This window comes from Somniosus microcephalus, chromosome 6 (assembly GCF_052327205.1).
Source record: "Somniosus microcephalus isolate GS21.2 chromosome 6, FLI_Smic_1.0, whole genome shotgun sequence".
NCBI classification, from domain to species: Eukaryota; Metazoa; Chordata; class Chondrichthyes; order Squaliformes; family Somniosidae; genus Somniosus; species Somniosus microcephalus.
The window spans coordinates 170023466-170045621 of NC_140992.1; the positions used below are offsets into that span (position 1 = coordinate 170023466).

At 47.2% G+C, this 22156-nt stretch overlaps 1 protein-coding gene across 1 annotated transcript in view; it reads right to left on the minus strand.

Annotated features, from left to right (window-relative positions):
* The window catches only part of hydin (HYDIN axonemal central pair apparatus protein), a 946920-nt gene that overhangs the window by 708604 nt on the left and 216160 nt on the right, over positions 1 to 22156 (minus strand). The window contains exon 6 of the mRNA XM_085992020.1: positions 13676 to 13775. Coding sequence (XP_085848146.1) covers positions 13676 to 13775 — 100 coding nt within the window. The remainder of the gene's footprint in view (positions 1 to 13675; positions 13776 to 22156) is intronic.

Here is a 22156-nt window from a genome sequence, read left to right on the forward strand (position 1 = left end):
CAGCTGAAATTCTGTCTCTAAGGGGGGCATTGGTTGAGGGGGTAGCAAAAGTGCAGCCATGCTGTTTGCCCAAGAGAGGCAACATGTTCCACTCCCATGGGTTGACTAGAGCCCTCATCGAGCAGACCATTGGAGTGCTCAAGCAACGATTCCACTGCTATGGGGCATACTTCAGCATAAATTGGCTATCACAGAGAAGACACAAGATTGCTATTGTGAGAAAAGAAAAATTTCACACTCATGGAAAAGGAGGTGCTCCTCGGAGTCTGAGGTTAAGGCATATTGCTGGAGCTGAATACAAGCAGCTTTATTCTGCATCTGACCTTGGATACTAAGATGGGCCAAATTGTCTTCCCCATCTGTATTTATCTAATTTACACCTGACATGGGAGTTTTTGATGTCGTTACTGAACATGTGTTCCATCTCCACCACCGATAGTCTCACCTTGGTGAGTACAAGAGAAAAGAAAAAAAGTTTAAAAGGACTAGCAAAGTTAAAAATAAGATATTAGCTTTTGAGAATACCTGTGAGATAACATCAAAGTTCCTTCTGAAGTTGTGCTTGCAACCTTTGGGATTACCTTACAGTCTCGCAATGTACTTTCTCGACAGAACAGAAAGGCGTTGTTTGTTCCCTTTGACACTGATGTAAAATCAGCATTTTAGCACCTGTCAATTCTACTCCCTGACTCAGTATGAATAAATCAGTAAGTGAATCAATACCATTTTAGGGCAACCGTTGGCAATAAAAACAAGGACATTTTTCTAAATGAACTAAATGCTGGCATAGAACGTATGAAAAATGGTCCCATCAAACACAAGAGACACACAACAAACAATATTAAACAAGCTATTACTGGATGGCATTTAATGAGAGAGGGTAAATATAGGATAAAGGGGAGTAATCTGCAGTACAGTACTCTGATTCAATAAGATGATACAGATCTCAAGGTTAATAAACACCATCAGTTTGAAACAAAATTACAGAGTTGAAATCCTTTCGCAAGATGTACAATAATTATACAAAATGATCAAGCTGTGCCAAAGCAAGGTCAGACATTATTGATGGCTGCAATTCCACAACAAATCTGAGTTCATAGCCATCCTAGAATCATAGAAAGTTACAGTATGGAAGGAGGCCATTTCGGCGCATCATGTCCACGCCGGCGAACAAAGAGCTATCCAGCCTAATCCCATTTCCCAGCTCTAGATCCGTAGCCCTGCAGGTTAGAGCATCCCAAGTGCACATCCAAGTACATTTTAAATGTGGTTAGGGTTCCTGCCTCTACCACCCTTTCAGGCAGTGAGTTCCACACCTCCACAACCTTCTGGGTGAAGAAATTTCCCCTCAAATCCCCTCTAAACCTTCCACCAATTACTTTAAATCTGTGCCCATTGTTTTTGACCCTTCTGCTAAGGGAAATAGGTCCTTTCTATCCACTTTATCTATGCCTCTCATAATTTTATACACCTCAATAAGGTCTCCCCTCAGCCTCCTCTGTTCCAAGGAAAACAGACCCAGCCTATCCAGTCTTTCCTCATAGCTAAGATTCTCTACTCCCGGCAACATCCTTATAAATCTCCTCTGTACCCTCTCTAGTGTAATCACATCTTTCCTGTAATGTGGTGACCAGAACTGCACGCAGTACTCTAGCTGAGGCCTAACTAGTGTTTTATACAGTTGAAGCATAACCCCCCCGCTCTTGTATTCTATGCCATGGCTAATAAAGTCAAGCATTCCGTATGCCTTCTTAACCACCTTATCTACTTGGCCTGCTACTTTCAGGGATCTGTGGACATGCACTCCAAGGTCCCTTTGTTCCTCTACACTACTCAGTGTCCCACCATTTAATGTGTATTCCCTTTCCTTGTTAACCCTCCCCAAATGCAATACCTCACACTTCTCCGGATTGAATTCAATTTGCCACTGTTTTGCCCACCTGACCAATTTGATATCTTCCTGCAGTCTACAGCTTCCTTCTTCAGAATCAACCACACAGCCGATTTTAGTATCATCGGCAAACTTCTTAATCATACCCCCTATATTCAAGTCAAGATCATTGATATATACCACAAAAAGCAAGGGACCTACTACTGAGCCCTGTGGAACCCCACTGGAAACAGCCTTCCAGTCACAAAAACACCCATCAACCATTACCCTCTGCTTCCCATCTCGTAGCCAGTTTTGAATCCAACTTGACACTTTGCCCTGAATTCCATGGGCTTTTAACTTCGTGACCAGTCTGCCATGTGGAAGCTTATCAAAAGCCTTGCTAAAGTCCATATACACTACATCAAATGCACTACCCTCATCTACCCTCCTTGTTACCTCCTCAAAAAATTCAATCAAGTTTGTCAGACACGACCTTCCTGTAACAAATCCGTGCTGACTATCCTTAATTAATCCGTGTCTTTCTAAATGAAGATTTATCCTGTCCTTCAGAATTCTTTCCAATAATTTTCCCACCACCGAGGTTAGGTTGACTGGTCTGTAATTACTCGGTCTATCCTTTTCTCCCTTTTTAAACAAGGGTACCACATTAGCAGTCCTCCGGCACCACACCTGAAGCCAGAGAGGATTGAAAAATGATGGTCAGGGCCTCTGCTATTTCCTCTTTTGCTTCACTTAACAGCCTGGGATACATTTCATCCGGGCCTGGGGATTTATCCACTTTTAAAGCTGCTAAACCCCTTAATACTTCCTCTCTCACTATGTTTATTTAATCTAATATTTCACACTCGTCCCCCGATAGCAATGCCCGCTTCGCTCCTCTCCTTTGTGAAAACAGACGCAAAGTATTCATTAAGAACCCTACCGACATCTCCCTATCGAGAGAGATACCAAACAGAGGCCAGGCATTTCCCAGGAAAGGAGGGAATGGTAGAACACCCCAAGCTATTTGCACACCTCCTGCGGATGACTCAGTCGAAGCACTGACATGACCGGACAGGAGGCTGCCTGCCCTCTTAGCTAGGGAATGAAGCAGGGGGCAGAGAAAGCTAATGGGATGGAATAAAGTAAATCATAGACAAAAAAAAGCACAGACTTGCCTGTGCAGCTGAACTATGATTTATGTTTTGTGAAGTAAAGATTTTTGTTTCACAGTTTTGAGTTATTTAGTTTTAATCTTGGTGCTAGTCATACATACACATTTAGCACAGTCAGCCAGTATTTTGAGGCACCTCTCCCGCTCCCGAGTTCCTATCAGTTGGCAGTCTTAGTGCAACTAATTGATAGCATTGCTCTCTGTGGGAATTTCTGCTCACAGTGTGTATCGGTGTCAATCACAGCAGGAGCGCCCATAGGTAGAAGCTCAGGAGCACTTCTTTTAGAGAGGGAGGAGCAGGGGAAGCTGGAAACAGCACCTTTGGGGGCAAAACAGAGAGAGAAGTGAAGCCAGGAGCAGCATTTTGGATGGAGCTTTTTGAGGCTTTGTGTCAGCTTTCTTCAAGTTATTGATCACTTTCTAGGTTGGCGTGTATGGTTTTCTAAATTCCTAGTCAAAGTAAAATAATATCATGATACAATTGATTAGGAGGTTTAATGCTTTAGCATACAAAATCTTATTTTAGCCTCAATCCCCACAACAGTATTTATAAAATATTTAAATATGCAAAATCTCACTAAGTGCCCTCACAACAGTTATTTGTTACAGTAGTATGTCAGTAACAAAGTAGAGCACTGGAGAGCAGTGAGCAGTACTTCTACATTAGTTCATTGAGTAGGTAATCATGTAAAAACTTGTATTTTTATTTTTATCACAATTGAAAATAAAATAAAAATGTGTCATGGAGTCCTGTCCCTGTTGTAATAATAGTATAGGGAATAATAAGATATTAGGTGGCATCACAGATTTCTACCTAACCTACCTCTGCAAACAGGAACACAAAATGAACATGAAAAAATAACGACTCATTAACCCTTTTCATCCCAAAAGTGAAGAAGCTTTTAAGCTACTCAAAATCAACAAATAATTTAACAAATGCACTTGGAATTTTTTTCCAGTTTTTTCACTCTTATGGTTCCACAGATTTCACCCATTGTTCCTATGTGAGTCTAAACAATGAGTGTCAGCAGGCTATCCTACCACTGAGGGCATCATACTGAGCTTAATCTTGTCCTTACTTAACATTCACACGTTAGCAAGAATCACTGGAAACTGCACAAGAGCAGGAATCCTGGTTGCTATTTCCCTCCCTAACCTAAAGTACCAAAGTCCCAGCCAGCTGAGTGCAACAGAAATCCAACAGACCATCCTCTGCTAAGTGTTACATCAGGAGGTGCCTTTAACTAACAGGCTGTGGCGTACCGATCACAGAAAGGACACAATCCGCTTTTTGGTCCGTAGACTATAAATCAGGCGTCATGCCTTTAAGAAGGATCACACCTTTAAGAAACTCGATCTGCAACATAGTTAAGCCCAGAGCGGGGGAGGAGCAGTCGAAGCTGTGGACTGATGAAAGGCAGTCGGACTTGGTGTAGGCTCTGACGCCATATTGTGTTCAACATGCAGCCTCAGCAATTAAACCTTTTCTGTTCAACCTCTCCGATTTCAGTATTTTCTGCTAGGAGTACGTACACTCCTACATTGGTGACCCCGACGCTCAGGACGACTCCTAAGCGTAACCATGGCTGACACAAACGCAGTTTCTGTGAAGCTGCCGGAGTTCTGGGAGAACCTAGCCACCGCCTGGTTCCTTCAAGCCGAATTGCAATTCCGACTCCACGGCATCACCGCCGACGCAACGATGTACGACTACCTCCTCGCCTCCCTGGGCAGCTCCACAATCACGAAAGTCTGGACAACACTACAAAACCCTTCGGAGGAAGGCAAGTACGCATATCTCAAGGCCGCGCTCCTTAAAAAATTCACAGCCTCCCAATTTTTGCGCAACTGCCACCTCCTCGACCTCCCGGGCCTCGGTGAGTCCACGCCATCAGACTTGCTCTCACACATGCTTGCTCTGACCGACGAGAAACCGCCCGGCTCCCTCTTCCGCACGCTCTTTATCCGCCAACTACCTCCCAGCATCCGCCCGGCGATCGTGGCGTCCAGCCTCACGGACCTCGAGGTCCTGGCCGACGAAGCCGATAAGCTCCTGTCCGCCGGCTCCAACCACGCTGTCATCCTCGACCTGGCCTCCGCAGGGTCGGCGCGCACTCCACCCTCTATCGCGCGGCCACACAGCTCGGCCACAAGGCCCCCACGTCCCCCAAGCCCTCCGACCCAGGGCTACTGCTACTTCCATACCCAGTTCGGCGCACGGGCACGCCGCTGCAGCCATCCCTGCACGTTTCCACCGCCCCCACACCGGCCTACACGATGGCCGTGGGGCAAGCAGGTGCGCTGCTGTACGTTACGGACAGCGCCTCCGGACGCCGTTTCCTATGCGACACGGGCGCGCAGCGCAGCATCGTCCCCGCATCCGCCCTCGAGATCCAACGAGGCGGCCGCGGCCCTGCGCTGGCTGCCGCCAACGGCACCGATATCCAGACGTACGGCACCCGCACTGTCACCATCGACCTCGCAGGTCGCCGCTACCACTGGGAGTTTATCACCGCCAAGGTGCTCTCGCCGCTCCTCGGTGCGGATTTCCTGTGCGCCCACGGCCTGTTGGTTGACATGCCTCGGCGCCGCCTCGTGGACATGAACACCATGTCACCTATCCCGGGCGCCATGGCCCCCCCGCAACCCGCCGAAATGGCATGGCAGTGCCGCGCCCGCTCAACGGACGACTACTCAGCACTCCTGGCTGAGTTCCCAGCCCTCACCAACCCGACCTTCTCCGCGAAAGTTGCTAAGCACGGGGTAGAACACTTCATCCCCACCACAGGCCCACCGGTGTATGCCCACGCCCGCAGGCTGGACCCGGCCAAGCTGGAGATCGCGCGGGCCGAGTTCGCCACAGTGGAACAGCTCGGCATCATCCGCCGCTCCAACAGCCCCTGGGCCTCCCCACTCCACATCGTCACCAAACCCGATGGGGGATGGCGCCCCTGCGGGGACTACCGGCACCTAAACGACGCCACCACGCCGGATCGGTACCCCATACCGCACATTCAAGACTTCTCGGCTAGACTGGCCGGCCGCTCAGTCTTCTCCAAAGTTGACCTGGTGCGCAGTTACCAACAGGTGCCAGTCCACCCCACGGACGTTCCCAAGACGGCCATAATCACCCCTTTTGGGCTATTCGAGTTCCTCCGAATGCCCTTCGGCCTCAAAAACGCGGCCCAGGCCTTCCAGCGGCTCATGGACTCGGTCCTCCGGGACCTGAAGTTCCTCTTTGTCTACCTGGATGACATCCTGGTAGCTAGTTCCTCCAAGCAGGAACACATCGAGCACCTCCACACCCTGTTCCAGCGGCTCAGTGACCACGGGCTCATCATCAGACCAGCCAAGTGCCAATTCGGCCTCAGCAGGGTCGAATTCCTCGGCCACCACATCACGCAGGACGGAGCCATTCCCCTGCCCGCCAAGGTGCAAGCCGTCCAGCAGTTCCCCCGGCCTACCACCATCAAAGGCCTCCAGGAATTCTTGGGGATGATCAACTTTTACAACCGCTTCATTCCCGGAGCGGCCTCCCTCATGCGGCCCCTATACGAAGCCCTCCGGGGTAAGAAAGACAGAATGGCGATCGAGTGGTCGGCGGACATGTTGACCGCTTTCGACTCGACCAAAAAGGCACTCGCCGACGCCACCATGCTCGCTCACCCACAGCCCAACGCCAGGGTGGCCCTCACCACGGACGCCTCCGACCACGCGGTCGGCGCCATGTACGAACAGTGGGTCGACGGGGCCTGGCAACCACTGGCCTTTTTCAGCCGCCAACTGCGCCCCCCGGAGGCCAAATACAGCGCCTTTGACCACGAGCTCCTCGCACTGTACCTGGCAGTCCGCCATTTTAGATTTCTTCTGGAGGGCCGCCCGTTCACCGCGTTTGTTGACCACAAACCCCTGACATTCGGGATGGCGAAATCTGCGGACCCGTGGTCAGCCAGGCAACAACGCCAGCTCGCCCTGGTGTCCGAATTCACCACGGACATCTGGCACGTCTCCGGTCGAGACAACGTGGTGGCCGACTGCCTATCCTGCCCCGCCGTCCATGGCACCCACCTGGCAGTGGACTATGCTCAATTGGCAGCGGAGCAACGCACCGACCCCGATCTGCTCTCTGCGCCCACAACCCTCCCAGGGCTGCGACTGACCGATGTCGCCTGCGGCCCGTCCGCTGTCACAGTCAAATGCGACACCTCCTTGGCGCAACCCCGCCCCGTAGTCCAGGCGGCCTGGCAAAAACGGGTGTTCGACATCGTCCACGGCCTCTCACACCCCAGCACCCGCGCGTCCATTAGACTGGTGGCCAACCGATTTGTCTGGCGCGGCCTGCGCAAAGATGTGCGCGTCTGGTCCAGATCCTGCATAGCTTGCCAGTGTGCCAAAATCCACCAGCACTTCAAAGCCCCACTCGAGGAGTTCGCCGTGCCAGAAAGAAGGTTTGACCACGTCCACATCGGCCTCGTCGGCCCCCTGCCGCGATCACAAGGTCACACGCACCTGCTGACAATCGTGGACCGTACCACCCGCTGGCCCGAGGCCATTCCACTGACGTCCACCACCACCGCCGACATCGCGAGGGCGTTCATCGGTACCTGGGTCGCTCGGTTCGGCGTCCCCTCCGACATGACGTCGGATAGAGGCCCGCAGTTCACCTCTGATCTGTGGGCCGCCATCGCCCAAAACCTCGGGGTGGCCGTTCACCGCACCACGGCTTACCACCCCCAAGCCAATGGACTGTGCGAGCGATTCCACAGGTCTATGAAGGCGTCCCTCCGCGCCAGCCTCGAGGACGATGCTTGGATCGACCGCCTCCCGTGGGTGCTACTTGGCCTACGCTCCGCGGTCAAGGAAGACCTGCAAGACTCGGCGGTGGAACTCGTGTACGGCCAGCCGCTGCGCGTACCCGGAGAGTTCCTGCCCACCGCCACGACCCCCTGGTCGGCTGACCAGCAACGCCGCGCTTTCGCCAACCGAGCACAACAGTTTGCTCCGGTACCCACCGGCCGGCACGGCGAACCAGCAACCCGCGTACCACCTAGCCTGCACATGGCCAAATTTGTTTTCGTGCGCCATGACGCCCACCGAGGACCTCTACGGCCCCCATACGATGGACCCTACAAGGTACTCCAGATGGGGAACAAGTTCTTCCTCCTCGAAGTGGGCGGCAGGACTGACAAGGTGTCGGTCGACCGGCTCAAGCTGGCACACGTAGAGCCTGACGAACCCGTTCAAGTGGGCCAACCCCCACCGTGGGGCAGACCGCCTAAGAGCCCGACGCGTCCGACTGCCCCGCTCCCGACACCAACCGCCAAGAGCCGTTCTGGCCGTGCCATCAAGCCACCACGCCGGTTCGTACACTCCCTACTAGCGGATTCTGGGGGGAGCTGTGTGGCGTACCGACCACAGAAAGGACACAATCCGCTTTTCGGTCCGTAGACTATAAATCAGGCGTCATGCCTTTAAGAAGGATCACACCTTTAAGAAACTCAATCTGCAACATAGTTAAGCCCAGAGCGGGGGAGGAGCAGTCGAAGCTGTGGACTGATGAAAGGCAGTTGGACTTGGTGTAGGCTCTGACGCCATTTTGTGTTCAACATGCAGCCTCAACAATTAAACCTTTTCTGCTGAACCTCTCCGAGTTCAGTATTTTCTGCTAGGAGTAAGTAGACTCCTACAAGGTCATTGATTCAGCCACTTTTCCTTATTTAAAACCCCACACATCTAGATCAGAGCATTGTGATGAAGAAATATGGGGGGAAAAATTCAGTTGCTTTGCACCTCCCATTAGCGCCCTAAGAGAGCGCTAATGGGTCGCAAAGCAACTAGCGCCCGGGTGTGGCGATGTTTGCGCCGCTTGTGAAATTGACCAGACATTTTGCGGCAGCGCTAAACACTACCGCCATGATCTCCTGCGCCCACAGATCGTGATGTAAGTCGAGCGTGCAACGCCCCGGACCGGATATTGAGTGGTGCCCCCTGCCTTTCCACCTGCTGCTAGCAACGACAGGTTGAGGGGAACGTTTTGCAGTCGGGAAGCGACTGGGGGAGCGCCATTTAAAGGTGACCGCTTCCTGCCTTTTTTTGTCGGCGACATTTTTGCACCACGCCTTCTGAGAGAGAGAGAGAGAGAGACTTCTGGATAGATTCAATGCTGTGTGAAGGAGTTTTTGGTAATGAACAGCACTTTGCAGGTTCATTTTGATTTGACCTTCCTTGCATCGATTTAGAAGAGATTATGGGGGATGCACATGAGCTCTTTCCCTGGGTCTCTCCATTGTTCTTTCCAGCAGATTTGATGTACCGGTCTCTCCAGGCCGAGCTTCAAGGCTGCAATGAGCAGGGTGTGGATGGAGAGCAAGATCGACCCTCCCCTTTAAGAACTGGCCGGCGCCAGTGTGTCTGTGTTCCATTGCTGACTGACATCACATGAGCTTCGCCAGCGCTCTGAGGTAGCGCCTCGCTCCTCGGCGTTAGCGCCTTAAGAGAGGTGTGTAGCGCCTGATTTAGCGCTCCAATCACCTCCAGGGGTGATAGAAGCCAAGTTTGCAGTCGGAGGCGATAATTACCACCAGACGCTAAACTTTACGTCCGGCCAATAATTGCGCCCCAAACGGGGTGATACCGAAATTCTCCCCCATGGAGTCTTATTAAATCAAGGAGTATATGTAGCCCCAAATGGGATGGAAAGATCCTGAGAATTCTGGACTTAAGGGCTGACGTAATAAAACTCACTACGCACTTGGTTTGAGCATAAAGCAAGGATTTAATCAACTTGTTTCAGAACATGGAGGTCTAGTTGTACTTCACTAGTTCCTTGTCTTACAAAATGTCCCTGGAAAGCTGGGCCCACGCCCGAGTATTTATACTCCTTGGACGGCGCCACCAGCTGGCCGTCCAGCGCTATTTCATGAGTAGTTTCTTGATGAATGATGAGATTTATAACAAGGGCTTTGTACTCCTTCATTTTGAGGGCATGGTCTGAGATGGTAATGTTACTACATGTAATTCAGCTGCTATAGTCAGGAGGCTGGCTGGCAGACTTCAAACTTTAGGATGGAAACTGTTCCTTTGGGATACAAAATCCACATAAAAACTTAAGTTGGAGGAGGTCCAAAGCAGAAACTCTTGGTCATTATTGCTTCTCATCTGGGCAACCTCCTCCAGTCAAAAAACTAGGGTGCAGCTCAGAGCCTATAGATAAAAAGGATGGGGAAAAACACCTGACCAAAAAAGCAGAGGGTCCACCGTTTCTTTTTCCTTCTTGTATGATGGAGTATTTAGTTTATGTGGAGATGGAATGAATGAGGAAGTACAAATATTCCGCTTCCATCCTTGTAATTTTCTCATTTTCCCCCCTCTTTTGAAAGTGAATGTGGAGAATAGCCCAATTTTAGTGTCCACACCCCACACCAAGTGAGACCAACTAACTCATCACTGGCCAGAAATTGAGCCCGAGGCCTTCCTTGTTAACATGGTTCAGTGCTGTATTGGGTGGTGCACTTAGCCATTGGAGGAGCTTTACAAAATGGCTTTATATGATTTATTCTACTTGACCCATATGATTTGTCAACAACAAATTATTTTTATTCCTGTTCCTGGCTGGGGTGGAGATCGCCTTTACAGAAGGTAAGTATTGTAGAAAATATAGGGACAGTGATCTCCTGGAAGAATTTCGATCGCCTAGATGGGTCGGAGAGGAATTTCCCAGATTTTTTCTCCCAAATTGGCCATTGGGTCTTCATCTGGTTTTTCGCCTCTCCCGGGAGATCACATGGGTTCGGGTGGATGCAGAGTGATAGAAGATTTGAGGTTAGGATCAGATCAGCCATGATCTTATTGAATGGTGGAGCAGGCTCGAGGGGCCGATTGGCCTACTCCTGCTCCTATTTCTTATGTTCTTATGTTCTAACAACTTGCGCAGATATAACTGAGTTCTAAAGCACCTCAGAGAGCTGAAAATAACCAGACATTGTGCAGTAGTTGGAGAAGAATGAGGGCTAGTAACCAATGGCAAGTTCAAAAAGGTAGGTTTTTAGGACGCCTGGGAGGAAGGGAGGGAGGTAGCATGGCGGAGAACTTTAGAGAGCATAAACAAAAACAGAAGTTAATGATTCAGGTCAATGACCTTTCATCAGCACAGAAATGCTCTTTGTTTTAGAGAGCATAGGTCAATCAGCTTAAGGATCTTCTACTGGAGAGAAGAAAGGATGCAGAGTGAGAAGAGCAGAGAGTGCATGCAGGAACATACAGCTGAATGAGGGAGCACTGAAGAGCTATGAAGAGATTTGTAGATGAAGACAAGGATTTCGAAATCACTGCATGGCTTGCCAGTAAAGGTTGGTGAGCACAGGGGCCATATGGGGCAGGACTTCAAATGGGATAGGATGCTTGTGTCAAAATTAAGAACAAGTGCCAATTTCTGAAGGGCAGAACTGAGGCTGGCATTGGAGTAATTCAGAAATGTGACAAAGCAGCAGTGGGGGTGAGGTAGGGGTGTCGGCAGGTGATGTTGCAAAGATGATCTTGGTGATGGCTAGGATGTGGGGTTTGAAGCTCAGTTCAAAATCAAACAGAACACTGACATTATACAACATCAGTCTTAGCCTGAGTGAGCTGCCAGGGAGAAGGAGGGGATCATGATGAGGTCCAGAGTTATAGGCAGGAGCAGGGTAAGATGCCTTCAGTCTTGCCTATGATGAGTTGAAAGCAGTTCTTGCTCTGATGTCAGCTAAACACAGAGGTGGTCAAGGAATCAAGAGTGATGGCAGAGATGTAAATATTGATGTCATCAGCATATATGTGAAAGCTGACCAGGTGCCTATGGATGATGTTGCCAAGGGACAGCATGTAGACAAGGAAGGGAGGGGGCCATCTGCGGCACATCCAATATGATCAAGTGGAGATGGGAGAAGAAACCATTATAGGAGAAGTACTGACTGTGCTAGAGCTGGGGAGAACGATGGAATGGTTGACTGTGTGAAACACTGTGGTGAGATCAAGAAGGATGAGGAAAACACACCAGTTACAATCACAAAGGATGTAACTGGTGACTGCTGTGGACAGTCCAGAAACCGGAATGAAGGGATTTGGAAGCGAGTAATGGAAGAGGTGGATATGGAGCTGGGTAGTAATGATGGGTTCAAGTGCTTTACAGAGGAAGGAGAGCTAGGAGATAAAGTAGCAGTTGGGGAGGACCAAGGTGAATCAAGGTCGGTAATTTTGAGAGTGGTGATGACAACAGTCTTGAAAAGTGGAGGGACAGATGCTGAAGAAAGGAAGCCACTGATGAGGTTAGAGAGCATTTTGCCAAGCAAGGGTAGTTGTGTGATGAGGATTTGAGTCGTTGGTGTGCCACAGATGAGATGAACACAAAGGTATACATCTCAGAAGTATGAAGCACCCTTGAAATGACATGTTTTTTTTATTCATTCACAGAATGCGGACGTTGCTGGCAAGGCCAGCATTTATTGCCCTTCCCTAATTGCCCTTGAGAAGGTGGCGGTGAGCCGCCATTTCAGAGGGTAGTTAAGTGTTAACCACTTTGCTGTGGGTCTGGAGTCACATATAGGCCAGACCGGGTAAGGACGGCAGATTTCCTTCCCTAAAGGACATTAGTGAACCAGAGGGGAGATTCCTGCTAGGAAATTGTCATTACTGATACTAACTTTTAAAAAAAATTCCAGATGTATTTAATTAACTGAATTTAAATTCCCCAGCTGCCGTGGCAGAATTTGAACTCACGTCTCTAGATTATTAGTCCAGTAACATAACCACTATGCTACCGTACCCTGGAGGCTGGAGATTTGTGTGCAGGTGGGGAATTCATGTGCAGGGTGAGGTTAGAACATAAGAATTAGGAGCAGGAGTAGGCCATACGGCCCCTCGAGCCTGCTCCGCCATTCAATAAGATCATGGCTAATCATCGATCTCAACTCCACTTTCCCGCCCAATCTCTATATCCCTTGATTCCCCTAGAGTCCAAAAATCTATCTATCTCAGCCTTGATGGTTAACTGAGAAATCCGATGAGAGGGCATCAGAGGAATTTAGGTAGAGGTTGAAATCACCAGGAATGAAGAGTCACTCGTTGCAGAGGCCAAGTGAGAAGAGGAGGGAGATTCCTGCTAGGAAATTGTCAGGAGATTTGGAACAGAGGTAGACAAGAAGAATTTGAAGCAAAAACTGAAGGGGTGGTAGAGGGTGAGATGGTCAAAGGAAGAAAAAGATGCTGGAAGAATAAGGGGACAGGACAGTGAGAGCCACACCACCACCACAAACATTTAGGCAATGCAGAGTGGATGGGTAATACGAGGTAGCGGGGGGTCAGTGGCAGAGGGGAACATGGAGAAGACTAAAGAGATTTGTTTGCTGAAGGGGAGATAGGTGTGCTTAGCACTGAGGCAAGGGAATGAGACTGTGTGGAATGCAACTTTGGGAGAACCATAATGGGTATGGCAGAAGATACCAAGAGTAGAGCAGAGGGAAACCAGACGCCTGTCCAGATACAACTCAATAACGAAGCAAAAGAGAAGATCAGTGGAGGAGGAGCAGCGAGTGGGTTGGGGCATGAAGCAGTAGCGGTTGAGGTGGAAGTGGCTAATAGGTGATATTCTGTACCTGTGATGTCACAGTAGACTGTTCGCTGGTAGACCTTTGCTTCTTGAGGTCTGAAAATTATACTTATTTCAGCTGTGGAATTAGGCCAGATATCCCCTTCCTGAAAAAGAACCACAAAAACATAACCAGTTACATGCAACAGTAATCATCATTATTACAAATAACATGGGTGCTTACTGATCTGTTATCTACCATGTTGGCTGAATCTTTTATCAGGTGACACCAAGGTCTAGAGCAGTATTGTATCCCCTATTCAGTAAGAGTCTGAATTCAGTACAAATCATCCTGTTATGTCAGGCAGAACAAAAGACCAGCGAGGTTTCAACTCAGCATGTTTTCCCTAGGCTAATTTAATTTAACTTGAAATGAACTGCTGGGAGCTGAGAATGGTTACTTCTGTCCAACATTGGAGTCATTTAACTTGTATTGTTTGTGCTACACGTTAAACTTGAGATCAATTCAAACAAATTACATTTGACCACCACAGTGTAAATAAAGTCAGACAAATGCCCTTCATCGCTGAAGACAAACCCACACCGGACCAAAACTAATTTTTTAATATATTACATAAATCAATGTGACATTTCCATTCCCACACCAGACATTATTGCAAGCCAGTGAATACTTGGGGAAAATCGATTTTCTATACTTTGTTATTTGTTATATATTTCATGGCACCACAGAGAGGTAAAATCACTAAATACCTAAATTCTATTTGATAAATAATTTTATAATTCAATAGCAATGGATCTTCCATAGAGTTTCTCATTGGTATTCTGGGGTCCAGGACTCAGTTGTGATATTTAGCCGCTAACCTCATCTGTTCCTTTAATCTCACTGCTCCAAATAGAAAAATCCAGGTAATAATTCACAGAGCACTGTAACCGATTTGAAGTGTCAGGTTCAAAGTACCAATTGTCTTTCTTTCTCTTAAAAAATATTGTTTATCATCTGTAACAAAGTGTGGTATTAGGCCACATGGACACGTCATGGACACATGCAGCACGCATGATTTTTATAAATATACTAGCTGGAGTGCCCGGCGGTGCCGAGGGTTTTTTGAGGGCATGTTGTTATGAAAAAAGTAGAAATAATTTTTTTATATATATATATATAAATGAGTTTGTCTGTCTGTCTGTCTGTGTGGGAAGGAGAGAGAGGGAAAGAGAGAGAGAGAGGGGAAGGAGAGAGAAAGGGGAAGGAGAGAGAGAGGGAGGGGGAGAGAGAGAGAGGGGGAAGGAGAGAGACTGGGGGAGAAGAGAGAGACGGTGGGGAGAGAGGGACTGGGGGGAGAGAGGGACTGGGGGGGAGAGAGAGGCTGGGGGGAAGAGAGAGGGAGAGACACGGGGGGAAGAGAGAGAGAGACTGGGGGGAAGGATATATATAAATGAGTTTGTCTGTCTGTCTGTGTGGGAAGGAGAGAGAGAGAGGGAAAGAGAGAGAGAGAGAGGGAAAGAGAGAGGGGGAAGGAGACAGAGAGGGAAGGAGAGAGAGAGACAGAGAGAGAGGGAAGGAGAGAGAGACAGAGAGGGAAGGAGAGAGAGAGGGGGGAAGGAGAGAGAGAGAGAGAGGGAAGGAGAGAGAGAGGGAAGGAGACAGAGAGAGAGAGGGAAGGAGAAAGAGAGAGAGAGGGAAGGAGAGAGAGAGAGAGAGGGAAGGAGAGAGAGAGAGAGAAAGAGAGAGAGAAGGAGAGAGTGAGAGGGAAGGAGAGAGAGAGAGAGAGGGAAGGAGAGAGAGAGGGAAGGAGAGAGAGAGAGAGGGAAGGAGAGAGAGAGAGGGAAGGAGAGAGAGACAGAGAGAGAGAGGGAAGGAGAGAGAGAGAGGGAAGGAGAGAGAGAGAGAGAGAGGGAAGGAGAGAGAGAGAGAGGGAAGGAGAGAGAGACAGAGAGGGAAGGAGAGAGCGAGAGAGAGAGAGGGAAGGAGAGAGAGAGAGGGAAGGAGTGAGGGAAGGAGATAGAGAAGAGAGGAAGACACCCTGGGGAAGGGGCTGGACTCAGCGCCCGGCGGGTGAAGGAGGGCGGCCGCCATTTTGTGAGGTCGGCGGGAAGTTTGAATTGCGGCGGCCGAAGGAAGAAGGCGAGCTCTCCCTCCCTCTCCCACCCCTTCACTCTTTCCCTCCCTCACCCTCTCTCTCTCCCTCCCCCTCTCTCCCTGCCGCTCTCTCTCTCCCCTCTCTCTCTCCCTGCCAATCTCTCCCTCCCTCCCCTCTCTCTCCCTCCCCACTCCTCTCCCTCCCTCTCTCTCTCTCCTTTCCTCTCTCTCCCTCCCTCCCCTCTCCCTCCCTAGTGCCTCAGGCCCAGCCCGACTCACCTGAGCTGAGCTCCCGCGCCGACCCGAGCCCCCGTGCGCGGCCTAGCGCCTCAGGCCCGGCCCGATGGAGCCCTACCGCTCCGGTGAAGCGGAGCCCCCGCGCGCGGCGTAGCGCCTCAGGCCCGGCCCAACTCACCGGAGCTCAGCTCCCGCTGTGGCCCGCCACCGCTCACCCGAGCTCAGCTGCCGCTGCGGCCCGCCGCCACTGTTCCCCCGCTCGCTGTCTCTCGGGCCGTGTGGTTGTCTGTTTTCCCGCGCAGCCGGCCAAAGAAAAGAAAAACAAAAGAGACGAAGAGTCTAATTTCAGTGGCCAGGTTCTGATGTCGACGCGCTGTGCTAACCTGACCCAGCGGCGTAGTTAGTGCGATGTGCCGGCTGGGATCAGGTGAGCGCAGTTCAGCCAATCAGGGGAGGGGAAACTTCATTCATAAGTTTGAGAGTAAGAACTGTCAAACTCATGAGAAGTACTGCACCCCAAAACACTACTTAAACTTTAATAAAATTTTAAAAAACATCCCAATCATTAAATTAAGTATAAATAAGTTTAAAAAAATAATTTAAACAACAATTTTTTTTTTTGAAAAAAATAAATTTTTATTAAAAAGGGTCTAAAACTAAACTTACCTTATTGTAGAATCTTTAAAATAATAAACCTGTGGGGAAAAAAATTCTAAATTGCACTAAAACACCACTTAACTGTAAAAATAAATACTTACGTGTGCTTTTTACAAGCGTAAAGACCGGAGGCCTTTACACATGCGCAAATCCCCCAAAACAGAGGAAATCCAAGACGCACGCGCTGCCCCCTATAGTGCACGCGCTAGCCTCTTCACCTCTTGGGTTAGAGAGGAAAGGAAATGCCGATTATCAGCGCATGCGCTGTGCATGCTGAAAACCGGCATTTCCTCCGGCCAGACGCGTGAGTACCCCTTCCGTACTCACGCGTTTGGGGATGAATTACTGCCCCAATGTTACAAATCTTGTTTCCAGTAGTAAACTTAGTGGAGAAAGCAAGATGGCAGCTGAAAGAACTTGCGAAAAATATTTGGAGCACCTTCATTATCTACCATTTATCTTCTGGCTTTTATTGGTAAATTGTTGGTTGCTCATGCTTCATTGCTTCCTCGGTTCTCAGTACAGGAAACTTTCGATTAACCGGCCACTAAATAACCGGAAATGTCGGTTAACCGGCAAAATTCAGGAGTCGGTTCAAGTAACTTTTTTTACTTTTAGTTACTTTTTTTTACTCATTTCTGGCTGTGCCAGTGTCTAACTGAAGCTGTTGCTAAGCTACAGAGACGCTTGCAAGCTGTGCTGATTGTTTTGAAGCTGTTGCTAAGCAACAGGGTTTGTTGCTAGATACGGAGCTCAGAAGCTCCGTATGTTTTAACTATAGCATTCGGTTATCCGGAATTGTTGATGAACCGGCAACACGTCGGTCCCATCTCTTATGTTCATTAATAAATAGACATTCTTACTATGAACACAGCTAGCTTTTGCTAGACACTTTTATTGAGCACATGTGGACTAGGTACAGTATCTGTAGAGGCATCCATCTTGACTGCTGCCTTGTGGGTAGCCTAGTGCCTCATGGGTAATGTAGTGTTAATATACATACAGCTGGGTAGTGTAGTCTTATACATACAGCTATATACAGCTCTACGGCTCCACCTAGTGTCCACTATAGAATGACATGTTATTGATCATTACATCCCCCTTTCTTTGAGGTTTAACAAAATCAATATCAATCAACTTTCAAGAAAACAATAAAGATAATATCAGTAACACTTTTGTTAGTGCTCTATAAACATAAACATTTTCAAAACAGTCAACACATTTTCAAAGCTTTACATTGTACTCAAAGATTAAGTCTATCATGCTCTTTTACTTCACGTGTGGATCTTCTCAACACGGGTAAGTCTGATGTGTCTTCATGAGATTGTTCTGGCGGTGAATGACAAGATGCAGTTGCGGCATTGTCATCAATCTGCTCTTGTATAGATCGAGGTCTCCTTGCGATCTTTGCTTGGAGAGGGTTTCAGTGTTTCCTTCACTCTTCATGCCATAACTCTCAATGTAGTCAATGCACTCTCGAAAAACTGCTGGCTGCTGGATCCCATCATACAGCATAGTCCTCTCAGCAGCCTCGGCTAATGGAACACCAAAGATTGGCCTGAGGGAAGAAGGAGTATCCACCGGAACTGCTTCCTGCTCTGGTGCAGGCTTCTTCTTTTTCTTTTTCTCTTTCCACTGCTTAACAACATCTGCTGCGGTTATATCTTTGGACTTTTTCTCCTTGTGTTTTTCCTCTTTGTGCTTTTCTTCCTTTGGCTTCTCTTTGACCTTAAAGTCTTTTTCTTTCTTCTTGGAGAAACTAGGCTTTTTGAAGACATGGATACCCTTTGGCCTTTTCATCCTTGATGGGCTCTCTGCTTCATCACCCGAGTCATCTGGTCTGCTTATGGCACAGTTTATACGGTAGACTCTCTTGACCAGTTCTAAGTCTTCACAAGCTTTGTCACCTAGTATCGAATCAAGTCTTTCAGCCACAACAGAAAACATGAGATGATGCACTTTGTCTTTGACTGTCACTTTAAGTCTGCATACACCTAAGCTATCTATTTTCTGTCCATTATAGCTCTTCAGTAGTACTGACTTTTTCTGTATTTTGGGCTTTTCTTTCATATTTTTTATGTCACTCATACTGATTAAGTTTGCTTTTGCCCCAGTGTCCAGTTTCAATGTAACGAATGCTCCATTTATCTGCAGTGGGATCATCCATTTGTCCACTTTTACTGCATTGACTTTATGTTCAGCATTGTCCATTTCTGAGGGCTGCACATTTTCTGTATCCTTTTTGATATTGTCACATGACACCATTCCTACAAAAAATGTCTCACTTAAATCAGTGTCCTCAATCACATTAACTCGTTGCCCTTTCTTAGTTTGTACTTTTGAAAAGCATTGTTTGGCAAAGTGATTATTTCCATTACACTTTGTGCACATTTTTCCAAATGCTGGGCATTGTCTTAACTGGTGTTTGTAACCACAGCGTTTACAATTAAAATGTCATCCTCCGATTGCTTTTCATTTCTGTTCTGCCCATGTTTCTTCCCCTTATAGGACACAGCACCGACAGCAGCATTATCACTCATTACAATCGCATCATTATTGATTTCACTGAAAGTCTTTGCGTGCTTTCGAGCTAGCTCGCTGGCTTGGCATATTTTCACCGCATTTTCCAAATTTAGTTCGGTTTCTCTCAACAGACGTTCCCTGACTTTTTATCATGAATACCAAACACAATCTGGTCACAAATCATGGATGCTTTGAGCTCAGAGAAATTACATGTCTGTGCTTTCAGTTTCAGATCAGTTATAAAGCTATCAAAAGTCTCATTTTGCTGCTGTGTCCGAGAATAGAAGATGTATCTTTCATAGGTCTCATTCTTTTTGGGAGAGCAATGTGCATCAAATCTTTTTAGCGCATCTTCTAATTTTTCTCTGTTCTCCTCGGGATTAAATACAAATGTATTAAATACCTCTATCGCCTGTGGGCCTGCAACCGTAAGCAGCAACGCTATTTTTCTTGCATCTGGCTTCGTACCGAATCCGATGGCAGCAATGTAGAGTTCGAATTGTTGTTTAAAAATCCGCCAATTGTAGTCGACATTTCCCTCGAGATTCAAACGCTCTGGTGGCTTCAAATTCTCCATGTCGCTTTTCACAATTTTTTAGCAGATATTTACAACTCTTGGTATCCTGGTACCATCTTATGTTCATTAATAAATAGACATTCTTATTATGAACACAGTTAGCTTTTGCTAGACACTTTTATTGAGCACATGTGGACTAGGTACAGTATCTGTAGAGGCATCCATCTTGACTGCTGCCTTGTGGGTAGCCTAGTGCCTCATGGGTAATGTAGTCTTAATATACATACAGCTGGGTAGTGTAGTCTTATACATACAGCTATATACAGCTCTACGGCTCCACCTAGTGTCCACTATAGAATGACATGTTATTGATCATTTCACCGTCCGTGCCGGATACCAGAAAGTTTCCTGTATTTCCTCATTGGTAATGTTTCTAGCCACTTTTCTTGCTTTTTGTAAAGTTCTGATGTTAATATTTGATGAATATGAAATTTCAACCACTCAGCTACAGGAGATTTATATAGGTGTGATACAAGAATTGTAAAAATACAGAACAGTGGGGACAATTTTTGCCCGCTCCTTCATATAACTAGGGCTGTAGAGAGGGCTTTAAACTAACTAGTGGGGGGGAGGTTCCTAGAGAGCAAATAATAAAAATGACAACAGAGAAGGTCAAAGACTTAGGTAGCAGTGGGGAAATTAAAAACCAGAGCATGTCAGGAAGGGGTAGAAGGTGTGGAGTAAAAGGTAAAGTAATAAAAAGGGCAATAGCAGGAACGAAGTGTCACAAAACATATTTGAAAGTTCTCTATCTGAATGCACGTAGCATTCGTAACAAAATAGACGAGTTAAAGGCACAAATAGCTACATATGGGTATGATCTTGTGGCCATTACAGAAACATGGCTGCAGGGTGACAATGCCTGGGAATTAAACATACCAGGTTATTTAACAATCAGGAAGGACAGGCAGGAAGGAAGGGGAGGTGGGGTGGCTATGTTAATAAAGGAAGGAATCACTGTAATACAGAGAAATGATATTGGGTCAAAGGATCAGGATAATGAAACAGTTTGGGTGGAGATAAGGAATAATAAGGGGAAAAAAACACTAGTGGGTGTAGTATATAGGCCTCCGAACAGTCGCAACTCGGTTGGACGGAGTATCAATCAGGAAATAGTTGAGGCTTGTAATAAGGGAACATCTATAATTATGGGGGATTTTAACTATCATATAAATTGGACGAATCAAATTGGGCAGGGCTGCCTTGAGGATGAGTTCATTGAGTGTATTAGGGATGGGTTTCTTGAGCAGTATGTAACTGAACCAACCAGGGGGCAAGCAACCTTAGATCTGGTCCTGTGTAACGAGACAGGATTAATTAAAAATGTCCTAGTAAAGGATCCCCTTGGAATGAGTGACCATAACATGGTTGAATTCCATATTCAGTTAGAGGGTGAGGAGGCTGTATCTCAAACAAGCGTGCTAAGCTTGAATAAAGGAGACTATGAAGGTATGAGAGCGGAATTGAGTAAAGTGGATTGGGAAAATAGGTTAAAGGATAAGACGATACATGATCAGTGGTGTACATTTAAGGAGTTATTTTACAAATTCCAAAAAAAGTATATTCCACTGAGAAAAAAAGGGTGTAAAAGTAAAGACAGCCATCCGTGGCTAAGTAAAGAAATTAAGGATAGTATTCGACTAAAAACAAGGGCATATAAGGTAGCCAAATCTAGTGGGAGGATAGAGGATTGGGAAAACTTTAAAAGACAGCAAAAAATAACAAAAAGATTGATTAAGAAAGGGAAGATAGATTATGAAAGTAAATTAGCAAAAAATATAAAGACAGATAGTAAGAGTCTTTATAGTTATATAAAAAGAAAAAGGGTGGCTAAAGTAAATGTTGGTCCCTTAGAGGATGAGGCCGGGAAATTAATGGTGGGAAATATGGAGATGGCAAAAACACTGAATGAATATTTTGTATCAGTCTTTACAGTAGAGGACACCAAGAATATCCCAACACTTGACAAGCAGGGGGCTATAGGGGGGGAGGAGCTAAATACGATTAAAATCACTAAGGAAGTAGTACTTGGTAAAATAATGGGACTCAAGGCGGATAAATCACCTGGACCTGATGGCTTACATCCCAGGGTTTTGAGGGAAGTGGCGGTAGGGATTGTGGATGCATTGGTAATAATCTTCCAAAACTCCCTGGACTCAGCAAAGGTCCCGGCAGACTGGAAAACTGCTAATGTAACACCCTTATTTAAAAAGGGCAGTAGACAGAAGGCTGGAAACTATAGACCGGTTAGCCTAACATCTGTGGTAGGTAAAATTTTGGAGTCCATTATTAAGGAGACAGTAACAGGACATTTGGATAATCATAATTTAATAAGACAAAGTCAGCATGGTTTTATGAAGGGGAAGTCATGTTTGACAAATTTGCTGGAGTTCTTTGAGGAAGTAACATATAGGGTGGATAAAGGTGAACCAGTGGACGTAGTGTATTTAGACTTC